The 14,925-nt window shown below is 41.7% G+C and overlaps 1 protein-coding gene across 1 annotated transcript; it reads left to right on the top strand.

The window, feature by feature from the left end:
- The first annotated feature begins 375 nt into the window (after positions 1–375).
- LOC138439754 (olfactory receptor 9A4-like) lies at positions 376–1,319 on the top strand. The gene is given in 2 exon segments (XM_069588848.1): positions 376–1,291; positions 1,294–1,319. Coding segments are annotated over 2 exon segments (942 nt in total).
- Positions 1,320–14,925: the final 13,606 nt, after the last annotated feature.

Here is a 14,925-nt window from a genome sequence, read left to right as displayed (position 1 = left end):
AAGAGAAAAGAACAACCCCCAGATCCAAGGGGCTGACACAGCATCAAAACTGGCTTCTTTTAAGCCTTAACCTTTGTTTCCTATGAGAAAGCACATCTAGTTGGGGGGAAAAAGCCAAGGGAGGTTTTTTTCACAGCATCGAGATGATGGTATCTTTATCCATTCTAGGCAGTGAGCTTTTAGCTGGATGTGAGGTGACAACATTTAGGTCTGACTTGGTACGGAGCATCCTAGTGGGGGCCCCTCATCTGGTCACCAGACTGGAAATAGTTCCTCATCCTAATCTGTGCTCCTCTCTTAAAAGAAGGACCAAGTGGAGCATCGTTTCTTTTCTTTTGATCTCTAGGTTTCCCAAGGAGCAGAAACAAGGACTGAATGATGAGCAATCACTCAAGTGTCACTGAATTCTGCCTTTTAGGGTTCTCAGGGTCTCAAGAACTACACCACGTTCTTTTTGCTGTGTTCTTTCTCTTCTACTCAGTGATGATAATTGGCAACACGGTCATCATTGTGATTGTCTGTGTCGATAAACGTCTGCAGTCCCCCATGTATTTCTTCCTCGGTCATCTCTCTGCCTTGGAGATCATGATCACATCCCTTATCGTCCCTGCGATGCTCTGGGGGTTGATGCTCCCTGGGATGCAGACAGTATCTCTGGCTGCATGTGTTGCCCAGCTCTTCCTGTACCTTGCTCTGGGCACCACAGAGTTTGCATTGGTGGGAGCGATGGCTGTGGACCATTACGTGGCTGTCTGTAACCCCTTGAGGTACAACACCATTATGAACAGCCGCACCTGCATCTCGGTGGTGATTGGGTCATGGGTGTTTGGGTTCCTTTCCGAAATCTGGCCAGTCAATGCCACATTTCAGTTTACCTTCTGCAAATCAAACGTCTTAGACCATTTTTTCTGTGACCGAGGTCAGTTGCTCAAGCTGTCCTGTGATGACACTGTTTTCACAGAGTTTGTTCTGTTTGTAATGGCTGTTTTCATTATCATTGGTTCACTGGCCCCAACAATTGTCTCCTACACCTACATCATCTCCACCATCCTCACGAGCCCCACCGCCTCTGGCCGCAGGAAAGCCTTCTCTATGTGTGCCTCCCACTTCATCTTTGTTGTCATCGGCTATGGCAGCTGCTTGTTCCTGTTTGTGAAACCCAAGCAAACGCAGGCAGCCGAGTACACTAAGATAGTCTCCCTGTTGATTTGTGTGTTAACCCCTTTGCTGAGCCCTTTCATCTTCACTCTGCGGAATGACAAAGTCAAGCAGGCCCTTGGAGATGGAGTGGAAGTGGCTGTCAGCTCCTCAAGGGTTAACTCTTCTCTCAGTTCCTTTTGTTGGTGGAACAGCCTGCATTATGAATTATTCAGGAACCTAGAAAACACTAATTTTTCTCCTCTTTTAGCATCATCACCATCACAAAAATTAAATAAGATGTACAACTTCTGATCAGGCCATGTAAAGACAGGTAAAAATAAAACCCATTCTCTGCTCACTGGAGTCTCATTGCCTTAGTTTAAACTGCTATTTTGCATCCACTGTTGAACTCAAAGAATCATATTCTTGCGATGTGGGAGGAACCAGAGAAATTATATACATCGATGTTTCTGTGTACTCTGTTGGTCAAATTATTTCCTGGGGGAGAAATGACATGAGGTGTTGTGGTGAGATATATGGCATAATCAAGGGCCAAAGGCAGAGATATTCTCCTTGTTTCTTTATCAGCTATTACTAGTTCTTTTCCTATATTTTTGTGAAATTTCTTGACAAGATATCCATATGATTTAAAGTACCCTATGGTCCTCTTTTTTTCTGGTTGTTTTTCATGTAATCCTGACCTGATTGCTATTGGGAAGTATGTATGATGCATGCCTCAAAAGAATACATATGAGGTATGTATGCCTTAAAAGTATCTAGAGTGGTGGTGACATGTGGGTTGGAGTCTTTCTTCTCTGGCAAATCTTGGGGACCTAAAGAAGATGAAAATACCTGGGGACTGGAAGCAGGGGAAAGTTCTGTTTGCTAAACCTCAGAGCATTGCTTTAGCTTCTCCCTTTTGAGCTGTGTATGCAATGTTATAATTGGTCGCTGTCATGTCTGACTCTTTGCAACCATGGACTACAGCACAGCAGGCTGCAGTGTCCTTCACTGTCTCCTGGAGTTTGCTCAGATTCCACCACTGAGTTGGTGATGCTATCTAACCATCTTATCCTCTGCTGCCCTCTCTCCTTTTGCCTTCAATCTTTCCCAGGATCAGGATCTTTTTCAATGAGTCAGCTCTTCATATAAGGTGGCCAAAGTATTGGAGTTTCAGCTTCACCATCCGTCCTTCCAATGAATATTTGGGACTGATTTCCTTTAGGATTGACTGGTTTGATCTCCTTGCAGTCCAAGGGACTCTCAAGAGTGTTCTCCAGCACTGAAATTTGAAAGCATCATTTCTTTGGTGCTCATCATTCTTTGTGGTGCAACTCTCAAATCCATACATGACTACTAGAAAAAAAACATAGTTTTAACTAGACGGACCTTTGTTGGCAAAGTGAAGTCCCTGCTTTTATAAATACTGTCTAGGTTGTCATAGCTTTTCTTCCAAGGAGTGAGTGTCTTTTAATTTCATGGCAGTCACTGGCAGCCCGCTATAATACTCTTGCCTGGAAAATCACATGGACGGAGGAGACTGGTAGGCTGCAGTCCATGGGGTCACAAAGAGTCGGACACGACTGAGCGACTTCACTTTCACTTTTCATTTTCATGCATTGGAGAAGGAAATGGCAACCCACTCTAGTGTTCTTGCCTGGAGAATCCTAGGGACGGGGGAGCCTGATGGGCTGCCGTCTATGGGGTCTCACAGAGTCAGACACCACTGAAGCAACTTAGCAGCAGCAGCAGTCACTATCTGCACTGATTTTGGAGCCCAAAAAAGAAACTCTGTTAGTTTTTCCACTGTTCCCCTATCTATTTGCCATGACATAATAAGAACAGATGCCATGATCTTAGTTTTTTGAATGTTGGGTTTTAAGCCAACTTTTTCACTCTCCCTTTTCACCCTCATCAAGAGGCTCTTTAGTTCCTCTTCAGTTTCTGGCATTAGAGTGGTATCACCTGCATATCAGAGGTTGTTGATATTTCTCTTGGCAATCTTGATTCTGGCTTGTGGTTCATCCGGCCCAGCATTTGGCATGATGTACTCTGCATCACTTCATGGGAAATAGATGGGGAAACAGTGGAAAAAGTGTCAGACTTTATTTTTGGGGGCTCCAAAATCACTGCAGATGGTGATTGCAGACATGAAATTAAAAGACGCTTACTCCTTGGAAGGAAAGTTATGACCAAACTAGACAGCATATTAAAAAGCAGAGACATTACTTTGTCAACAAAGGTCCATCTAGTTAAGGCTATGGTTTTTCCAGTGGTCATGTATGGATGTGAGAGTTGGACTGTGAAGAAGGCTGAGAGCTGAAGAATTGAGGCTTTTGAACTGTGGTGTTGGAGAAGACTCTTGAGAGTCCCTTGGACTGAAAGGAGATCCAACCAGTCCATTCTAAAGGAGATCAGTCCTGGGTGTTCTTTAGAAGGACTGATGCTAAAGCTGAAACTCCAATACTTTGGCCACCTCATGTGAAGAGTTGACTCATTGGAAAAGACTCTGATGCTGGGAGGGATTGGGGGCAGGAGGAGAAGGAGATGACAAAGGATGAGATGGCTGGATGACATCACTGACTGGATGGACGTGAGTCTGAGTGAACTCCGGGAGTTGGTGATGGACAGGGAGGCCTGGCGTGCTGCGATTCATGGGGTTGCAAAGAGTCGGACATGACTGAGCAACTGAACTGAGCTTTGCATATAAATTAAATGAACAGGATGACAATATACAGCCTTGTATTCCTTTCCCAATTTTTTACTTTTCAGTTGTTCCATGTAAGGTTCTAACAGTTGTTTCTTGACCCACATACAGATTTCTCAGGAGAGAGTTAAGGTGGTCTGGTATTTCCATCTCTTTAAGAATTTTCCACAGTTTTTTGTGATCCACACAATCAAAAGCTTTAGCACAGTCAATGAAACAAAGTAGATGTTGTTCTGAAATGCTCTTTCTTGCTCTATGATCCAATGAGTGTTGACGATTTGATGTCTGGTTCCTCTGCCTTTTCTAAATGCAACTTGTACATTTGGAAGTTCTCCTTTCAAGTACTGCTGAAGCCTAGCTTGAAGGATTTTGAACATAACCTTACTAGTATATGAAATGAGTGCAATTGTATGGTAGTTTGTGCATTCTTTGGCACGCCCTTCTTTGGGATTGTAATGAAAAGTGACTTTTTCCGGTCCTGTGGCCACTGCCGCATTTTCCAAATTTGCTGACATGTTGAGAGCAGCACTTCAACATCACCATCTTTTAGAATTTTGAATAGCTCAGCTGCAATTCCATCACCTCCACTAGCCTTCTTTGTAGTAATGCTTCCTAAGGCCCACCAGACTTCAGACTGCAAGGATGTCAGGCCCTAACTGAGTGAACACACCATTGTGGTTTTCTGGATCATTAAGACCCTTTTTGTACAGTTCTTCTGTGTATTCTTGCCACCTCTTCTTAATCTCTTCTGCTTCCGCTGGGTCCTTCCTGTTTCATCCTTTCTTGTGCCCATCCTTGCATGAAACATTCCCTTGGTATCTCCAATATTCTTGAAGCGATCTCTAGTCTTTCCCTTTGCATTGTTTTCTTCTACTCCTTTGCACTGTTCTTTTATGAAGGCCTTCTTATCTTTCCTTTCCTTTCCTCTGGACCTCTGCATTCATTGTATGTGATAGAGACACATGACAGTGAAGTGACTAATTCAGGAAAGAGTATCCTCTGTTTGTTACTGCTGAAAGGAACATTGTCTAGACTTCTCCTAGACCCAGACTTCAGACTACATAATGCCTTCTGATTCTTTGTTTCCAGCCCAAGTGTACCTGTCATAGATTTTCTCTGTGGGCCTACTATAACCAATGAGTCACTACCCACTTCTTTCCCAGTTCCTCAGCAGTTCCAGAGCATGGCTGTTAGGCATTGTAGTAGTTGAAATTTCATATTGTTGGAGGCAGGGCTTTGGAGGTAGGAGTTTACTGACATGATGGCACAGTACATCCTGCCAGCCCTCAACTGAGAGAGGCAAACAACTTGCCCGGCAGGGGTTAATTGACTCACTGGTTTCCCAAGAGTACTACTATGTGACGATGCCTTCCTGTTAGGGAGCAGAGGCAAGACCACCACGTCTCCTGAGTTACTTGTAGTGAATAGAAGCTCCAGACAAGGTGGTGAGTGAGTCCTTCAATCCAAGCCGTGCTCTGCTACCAGCTGAGCATCCCTGGTGGGCATGCACCGGCTGAGAAAGGATTGAAGCCTCCAACACAGGTAGCCCCTGCCTTGTTCATTTCACGAGGTCTGTGCTCACTAGAGGAACCCCATTGTTCTCATTCACTTCTGCTTCTCTAATTCTCACAAAAGCATCCTCTGCCCCAGGTTGTCTTTAGGCTGCTGGCAGCAGTTCACGTCCCGGAAGAGAGCCTCTTGGCCTGGCCTCCAGTACCTTGCCTCTCCCACTTGTCATCACTGTGACTCTTTGGCTCATCTCATGTTCACACCACTTCCCCGCCTCTTGGTCCTCTCCCTTCGTCCTCCAGTTCTCAGCTTCCTCTTTACCCCCTTTTTTTCCATTCCCCCCATCTCCCCAGGAGTCTAGGTTCTGACCTCCCATGCTGACACCCTCCTCTTCCTCCTGTCCCCCTCCTCCCGCGTTGCATTCTCCTCCTCCTCCTCCTCAATGACTCAGGTTCCAGACAGCCTCTCGCAGGGCCTCTGTTTTTTTCCTCACTTTCTCAGATGAATTTGTCCAAGGAGGAGAGGCACATCCCTTTCCCCCAACTCTAGGATGTAAAAGAAGAAGAGTCCAGGCAGCGTGCCTTGGGATGAAACATTAAACACTTCTTGTGCCCAGGTTTTTCTCTTTATACCTTGGTATTGAATGAAGGAACGTTATTAACTGCATTAGTCTGATTGGACTGCCATACAAACTCTGTTGCCTGGGTGGCTTCAATACCAGGATTTATTTCTCACAGCTGTGGAGCCTGAGAAGTCCAAGATCATGTTCTGGTCAGTTCGGTTTTTGGTGAAGGGCCTCGTTTGGCTTCTCGCTTTATCCACATGTGGGTAACATATGGGGAGTGTGTGCTCTTGTGTCTCAACATATAGTGAGACTAGTTTTGTGCACTTAAGCCCCCATCCTAGCAACCTCACTTAATTACTTAGATGCTCCGTCTTCAAATGCAGCGGCACTAGGGGTTAAGGCTTCAGCATGTGGATTTTTGAGGATACAAACATTTCATCTGTATCCCTCTGCTCCTGCAACGTAAGCTTATTCTCATCTAGGATGTCTGCTTTATCTCCCACTGAGTGCTGGGAACTAGGATCTATCTGCCCACTGGGGGTTTTAGTGGCCCGAGTTACAGGTGTCTTCCATACAAAAATAAAATGAGATGCCTATCCACCCCCACTATTATATACACACAATGAAAGCTCAATAAGCTTATTGATCAGTGTTTTTTCTGTCTACTGCTCACAGCTGAACACAGATATAATTAATACAGGAATCTACAAAGAAATACTGATTTATAGACTGCCATTTGAAAGGCTTTTCCCATGTAATTCAGTTCAGTTCAGTTCAGTTGCTCAGTTGTGTCCGACTCTTTGTGACCCCAGGAATCGCAGCACGCCAGGCCTCCCTGTCCATCACCAACTCCCGGAGTTCACTCAGACTCACATCCATCGAGTCAGTGATGCCATCCAGCCATCTCATCCTCTGTCGTCCCCTTCTCCTCCTGCCCCCAATCCCTCCCAGCGTCAGAGTCTTTTCCAATGAGTCAACTCTTCGCATGAGGTGTAATTAGCACAGTGCAAAATTATTTTTATGTATACTTGGAGGTGTATCAGATTGAACATGTTTCCATCTTGACAAATTTCAACACTGGCCCATGTTAATGTAAACTTTGAGTTCTTAGTGATATGGTTATAATGAATACAAAAACAAAGCCAGAGAGAAAGCGACTTCTGTCCTCAAGTTTTTAATACTCTCTCTTCTGGAATTATTCCTTGGTGAAAGTATCTGTGACATATCTCTGTGACAGTATCTGTGACGTATCTCTTAGAGGACATTCGCTTTTTCTGTTTTATTTCCTATAGGTATTCCTCTATAACCACATTTAATGATGCATAAATATTGATATATATGATATAACTTAAAATATTAATTCTCTACTGCATACTTATCAGGATGCAAGGAATAAAAAGGATGTGATATATAATTAAAACTACTATGCCTTCTGGATTGCCACCACTAACATTTATTTTTCCTGTGCCTAAGTCAAATATCTCCATTTTTTATTAATACGAGTAGTTTTGAGTAATTCTCAAAACTGAAATACAATTGGACTCAGGTTTATCTGGCTCCATAGTTAATTTTTAAACTCTTTATTATTTTGTTTCATGATTTTTTCAGTAGAGACACTGAATATAATTTTTATATCATATGATTGATTTTTATATTTTGAATACCTACTGAGTATAATAGACTTTGTTAAATGCTTTGGAAGCATGTAGGTGTAAGGGAACAATTATTGATTGTATAGTAAGTATCTTTATGGGAGGCCTTACAATAGCTGTGAAAAGAAGAGAGGCGAAAAGCAAAGGAGGAAAGGAAAGATATAAGCATCTGAATGCAGAGTTCCAAAGAATAGCAAGAAGAGATAAGAAAGCCTTCTTCAGTGATCAATGCAAAGAAATAGAGGAAAAGAACAGAATGGGAAAGACTAGAGATCTCTTCAAGAAAATTAGAGACACCAAGGGAACATTTCATGCAAAGATGGGCTCAATAAAGGACAGAAATGGTCTGGACCTAACAGAAGCAGAGATATTAAGAAGAGGTGGCAAGAATACACGGAAGAACTGTACAAAAAAGATCTTCACGACCCAGATAATCATGATGATGTGATCACTCATCTAGAGCCAGACATCTTGGAATGTGAAGTCAAATGGGCCTTAGAAAGCATCACTACGAACAAAGCTAGTGGAGGTGATGGAATTCCAGTTAAGCTGTTTCAAATCCTGAAAGATGATGCCATGAAAGTGCTGCACTCAATATGCCAGCAGATTTAGAAAAGTCAGCAGTGGCCACAGGACTGGAAAAGGTCCGTTTTCATTCCAGTTCCAAAAAAAGGCAATGCTAAAGAATGCTCGAAAGACCGCACAATTGCACTCATCTCACATGCTAATAAAGTAATGCTCAAAATTCTCCAAGCCAGGCTTCAGCAATACGTGAACCGTGAATTCCCTGATGTTCAAGCTGCTTTTAGAAAAGGCAGAGGAACCAGAGATCAAATTGCCAACATCTGCTGGATCATGGAAAAAGCAAGAGAGTTCCAGAAAAACATCTATTTCTGCTTTATTGACTATGCCAAAGCCTTTGACTGTGTGGATCACAATACACTGTGGAAAATTCTGAAAGAGGTGGGAATACCAGACCACCTAACCTGCCTCTTGAGAAATCTGTATGCAGGTCAGGAAGCAACAGTTAGAACTGGACATGGAATAAGAAACTGGTTCCATCTAGGAAAAGGAGTACGTTAAGGTTGTATATTGTCACCCTGCTTATTTAACTTCTATGCAGAGTACATCGTGAGAAACGCTGGACTGGAAGAAACACAAGCTGGAATCAAGATTTCCGGGAGAAATATCAATAATCTCAGATATGCAGATGACACCACCCTTATGGCAGAAAGTGAAGAGGAACTAAAAAGCCTCTTGATGAAAGTGAAAGAAGAGAGTGAAAAAGTTGGGTAAAGCTCAACATTCAGAAAACGAAGATCATGGCATCCGGTCCCATCACTTCATGGGAAATAGATGGGGAAACAGTGGAAAAAGTGTCAGACTTTATTTTTGGGGGCTCCAAAATCACTGCAGATGGTGATTGCAGCCATGAAATTAAAAGACGCTTACTCCTTGGAAGGAAAGTTATGACCACCCTAGATAGTATATTCAAAAGCAGAGACATTACTTTGCCGACTAAGGTCCGTCTAGTCAAGGCTATGGTTTTTCCAGTGGTCATATACAGATGTGAGAGTTGGACTGTGAAGAAGGCTGAGCACTGAAGAATTGATGCTTTTGAACTGTGGTGTTGGAGAAGACTCTTGAGAGTCCCTTGGACTGCAAGGAGATCCAACCAGTCCATTCTGAAGGAGATCAGCCCTGGGATTTCTTTGGAAGGACTGATGCTAAAGCTGAAACTCCAATACTTTGGCCACCTCATGCGAAGAGTTGACTTACTGGAAAAGACTCTGATGCTTATTGGGGGCAGGAGGAGAAGGGGACGACCGAGGATGAGATGACTGGATGGCGTCACGGACTGGATGGACGTGAGTCTGAGTGAACTCCGGGAGATGGTGATGGACAGGGAGGCCTGGCGTGCTGCAATTCATGGGGTCGCAAAGAGTCGGACACGACTGAGCGAATGAACTTAACCGAATTTCTCTATATCTTTATTCAATTCTGGCAATATTTCTGTAAGGTAAGTGATATGATATCATTTTACAAATTAGAAAATAGAGGGTCAAATAGGTTAAGTAACTTGCCAAAGTTTACTCAGCCATCAACCATATCACATCCATCAGACTGGAAAAAAAATAAAATTAAGGGGATACTAAGAGTTTATGTGAATTATAGAGAACAGACTCTTATTCATTTCAGATGTGAATATAAAATATTATAGTCTGTGTAATTAGAGAGTAACAAAATTAATAAACATGAACTGTGTATATGCTGTGACCTATTTTCGAGTTGACTCTTTCTTCAGATGTAATCAGTCTGCTGGTAAGCACGTGAAAGGAATTCCCCATTTCCCATGCGATGTTTTTTAACTTATAATATTTTCATCTGATCTCTCTTACAATTTTTATCTCTTTGCTAAAATTCCTCTCTTATATATGCCTGTTACCCACCTTTTCAACTGCATCACATGACATAATAATCATAGTTAAGTTACTCTGGCATTAGGTGAATATTTTCTAGTATAATATTTTAAATCCTTTTAAATACTTATTTTTTCCTTCAATTTTTGAGTCACATTTTTAGTGGATTCTGTAGAGTTTACCAAGTATGTCTTAACTTAGAATTGACTGTAGATTTATACTCACAATGCCCATTGGATGTAGAAACATTACTCCTGTATAGCTCTATTCTCTTCTACACTTCTGTGCTGTTATTATGCATGTTGCATCTCTATAATTACAGATTTAACCTTACATTGTTCCCATTATTACTTTATGTATTTTTTAAAGAAGTTGGAAGAAAACAGGAGCAAGTGTGTATTTTAATATTTGTTATATGAACCTTGTTTACCCTTTCTAGTTCTCTTCCTTTGCTCCTCAGATTCAAGATGACATTTAGTAACATTTCCTTATTCCAAAACAACTTTGCCTGTACTCACTTCCTTTGTGCTATTATTGGAAAATATACATTCCATTTATTATCCACTCAACATTTATATTGTTATTGATTTATATAGTGATTTTTTAGATCAGCAAATGGAAAGCAGGAAAAATATACACCAACACTGACTTTTATAATTACTAAATTATCTTTGCCAGTGCTTTTTCTGCATTGTATAGATTTTAATTATCATCTGGGGTCATCTGCCTTTAATCAAAGAACTTATTTTAGTATTTCTTGTAGGGTGGGGAGGTGGGTAACATTAGTAAAAAGTTTTTCTGTTTTTGTTGATCTGGGAATGCTTCTATTTTGCCTTCATTTTTGAGAGACTGCTTTCCTGGATATAAGAATCTTGACTGTCTGTTTTTTTCCTTCAGCACTTTAAATATATGATCCCACAGCATTCTGGTCTTACTTGTTCTGATGAGACGTCAGTATTAATCTTAGTTGGGTCTCTTATACATACAATGTCATTTTGTTCTTGTTGCTTTGAAGATTTTTTCCTCTGTCTCTTGGCAGTTTTAATATTATGTGTTTCTGTGTGGATCTGGATTTATCTTTCTTGGATTTGTAAAGTAACGTTTACTTTACATTGTTTTATGTAAATTATTTTATTTTATTTACAATGTTTTACTTTACATCATTGACTTTGGAAAGTTTTCGACCATCATTTCCTTAAGTATTTATTTCTCTCCTCTGTGTTTCGTCTGTTCTTTTAGTAATATTCATATGTGACGGTGTACTTAATGGAGTCCCATATTTTTCTGAGGCTTTGTTCATCTTTTTCTTTTTAAATTTCCATGAAATATGAGTGGGTTTTTCTAAGGGCAACACAGATCTTTGTGTACTAAAAATTGTTAAATTTAACTACACAAGAGTGAATTTTATGTGTGAAAAAATATGCAAAAATAAAAGCATGAAATGAAGGTAATTTTATATGGACATAAATTTCACTTATAAATTCATAAGTTCAATAAAGACAAGCATAAATTGTTTTTAAAACACTGAAAATAGTTAAACATGTTTGAAATTAAAGATTCAAAATTTAGCAATAGTGTTTTTAAAATAATAGTTATTTTTCAGAGAATGTGCTGAAAATAATATCAGTGAACATAGTGGACATGATCTCTTTGATAAAGTATGTTTGATGAAGAATATTACCTTCCATGTGCTTCCCTGGTAGCTCAGTTGGTAAAGAATCCACCTGCAATGCAGGTGACCCCTGTTCAATTCCTGGGTTGGGAAAATCCCCTGGAGAAAGGATAGGCTACCTACTCCAGTATTCTTGGGCATCCCTTGGGGCTCAGCTGATAAAGAATCCGCCTGCAATGTGGGAGGCCTGGGTTTGATCCCTGGGTTGGGAAGATCCCCTGGGGAAGGGAAAGGCTCCCCACTCCAGTATTCTGGCCTGGATAATCCCATGGACTGTATAGTTCATGGGGTCACAAAGAGTCAGACATGACTGAGTGACTTTCACTTTCATTACCTTCCATAATGACACACACACACATTCACTCACACAAACAGAAAACTATAATTTTACAAGTATAAGTGACTCTTTACAGAATCACTTTGATAAAGAAACTATAAGTTTTCTTTAGATCTGAGTAGGCTCTTTGAGCACTCTGTGTCTGGGTATAAGGAAGGAGATTTGGGCAGAGGAGGAAGAGCTGAGCTGTGTTGCAACAGAGGCTTCAATCTCATGGGAAGCTCTAGGTTTAAGATGGCTCTTTAAATGTGTCCTGATTTGTGTCCCTACCTGAAACACAGGGGCACATTTGCAGTCTTGCACCAGCAGCCACTGGATCCCAGCTGCCTTAAAGTGAAAGTGAAAGTCACTCAGTTATGTCTGATTCTTTGTGATCCCATGGACTGTGAATTCTCCAGGCCAGAATACTGGAGTGGGGAACCTTTCCCTTCTCCAGGGGATTTTCCCAACCTAGGAATCAAACCCAGGTTTCCCTCATTGCAGGCAGATTCTTTACCAGCTGAGTCACCAGGGAAGCCCAAGAATACTGGAGTGGGTAGCCTATCCCTTCTCCAGAGGATCTTATTGACCCAGGAATCGAACCAGGGTCTTCTGCATTGCAGGCAGATTCTTTACCAACTGAGCCACCAGGGTAGACTCGGCTGCATTAGGGGAAGGCCTATTATCTTAGAAGAGTTATTTCTCTCTCCTGAGGGCAATTTCTGGGGATACTCTCAGTTGTGGGCTGGAGGAATAAAGGCGCCTTAGTCCTGAAATGGGTCTGGGCAATGCACACAGCCATTTACAATGAGGTATTTGGAGAGCACCTGGCAGGGACCCTGAACATGCCTGAGGAAGTAGGGAAGCATCTGCGAGAGAGTGATCAGTCAGTGGCATCTGGCTCTAACTTGCTGAACTGCATGGGATGGAATGAGCATTCAAAGAAGCAGAGCAGCATGCAGTAAAACCTTTGAAAGAACTGGAAGCATATCAGTGTTTCTGGAAGCAAAAGATGAAGATTGAGTAGCACAAGATGAAATCAGAAAGAAAAAGAAAAAGCATTTTCTAGAACTCATTCAGGGCTTTATAAGACTTGGCGCTTTGACCAAAAGGCACTGAGAAGCTTTTAATCAGTGGAGTCTGTGTTTTAAAACTCTCAGACTGCCGTAGGGAGAACAAAGAGGGAAGCGAAGGAAGAGTGACGGTCACTGAAGGGGCAGAGGAGGCAGGCAAGAAAGGGCTATTCTCTCATTCTTTCTTCAGTGGGTAGGAACTTTATGCTTGATGTAATAGCTCCATTTATTCCACTGGGTCATCAAAATGGCTCTTTCTTTCTCTGGACTGGGATGACTTCTTGTCTTATGTGTGTCCCCATTGTGCTGCTTATGTGGGAAAGTCAGTTATAGACATGGTATTGCCTTGACTTTCTGCCAGGTTTGAGTTTGGATATTCACTAAACAGTTTTACTCACCTGCAAAATCTAATAATTTAAACTGGGTTTAGGTCCTGGGCTTGTTGTAGCCTATAAAATGCCCATGATATTATCTGGAAAGAGTTGAGTCTGACAAAAAGTTTAGTTTCTCGGAGGGCCTCCATGACAAAAGGGAACGAGAGGAAGTCTGAGCCAGGGCTGAGAGGATCAGGGCGCCAGTAAGAGCTAGTGCACCGGCTCCATTTCTTCTCTTTGCCCCTTCATCTTGGGCAAGGTGGAAATGAGGAAAACAGACAGCATACCCTGACACTTCACATGAGAAAACTCAAACCAGAGGGGTGAGAGCTCACACTGAATCAAAGACACATCTTACAGGTTGGAAAAGGAATTGGCGTTCAAGTTCCTGATTCCAATTTCAGTGATTTATCCATGACCTTACACTAGTTTGAAATCCTTTCACTGTCACTTAGTTGTACACTTGAAGATGGTCCTCTCAATGCTATAAGCTCTACTGCTGGGAGACATTGGTTTTCCTTTTTACAAAGTTTCTGTTAAAAAAAAATAATGTTTCTATTTGCCTCAGGTATGTTTTCCGAAAAAGTCGATAGAACTTGGCCAGAGATACATGAGTTTATGGAAAGGTCTGACAGTTGCCTGTCACACTCTGATATCCATTAGACCTACTTATAACTCCTCTACCTCCTAGGTTTCTTATGGTTCTCCCATCCCCACATCCAACCTACAGCCAGATTTTACTTGTGTGTGTGTGCTTGGTTGTGTCCTCATTGACTCTTTGTGATCCCATTGACTGCAGCCTGCCAGGCTCCTCTGTCCATGGGATTTCCCAGGCAAGAACACTAGAATGGGTTGCCATTTCCTTCTCTAGGGAATCTTCCCAACCCAGAGATCAAACCCATATCTCCTGCATTGGCAAGCAGATTCTTTACCACTGAGCCACCAGGAAAGCCCCTCACCTTTTTAGGTCCTCTTTAATTTCTCTCAGCAGTGTTTTACAGTTTTAAGTGTTTAGGTCATATACATAGCTTGTTGAATATGTCTTTTATTTTTTTGTTTGGATGTTATGAATTATATTTTGGAGAAAGGCATGGTAACCCACTCAGGTATTCTTGCCTGGAGAATTCCATGGACAGAGGAACCTGGAAGGCTACTGTTCATGGGGTCACAAAGAGTCAGACACACTAACACTTTCACTTTTATAAATTATATTTGTAACTTATAGCATAGTCATAATTTATTCTTTCCATTTCCAACGTTCCTTGTTCAGTCCAGTTCAGTCGCTCAATGACGTCTGACTATTTGCTACTCCACGGACTGCAGTATGCGAGGCTTCCCTGTCCATCACCAATTCCCAGAGATGCTCAAACTCATGTCCATTGAGTTGGTGATGCCATCAAACCATCTTATACTCTGTCATCCCCTTCTCCTCCTGCCTAATGTTCCTTGTTATTGTAGAGTAATTATTTTTTTTTGTACATCGAGATTTTATCATGT

Source organism: Ovis canadensis, chromosome 4, assembly GCF_042477335.2.
Source record: "Ovis canadensis isolate MfBH-ARS-UI-01 breed Bighorn chromosome 4, ARS-UI_OviCan_v2, whole genome shotgun sequence".
In the NCBI taxonomy this organism is placed as follows: domain Eukaryota; kingdom Metazoa; phylum Chordata; class Mammalia; order Artiodactyla; family Bovidae; genus Ovis; species Ovis canadensis.
This window is presented reverse-complemented; position numbering and strand designations above follow the sequence as displayed.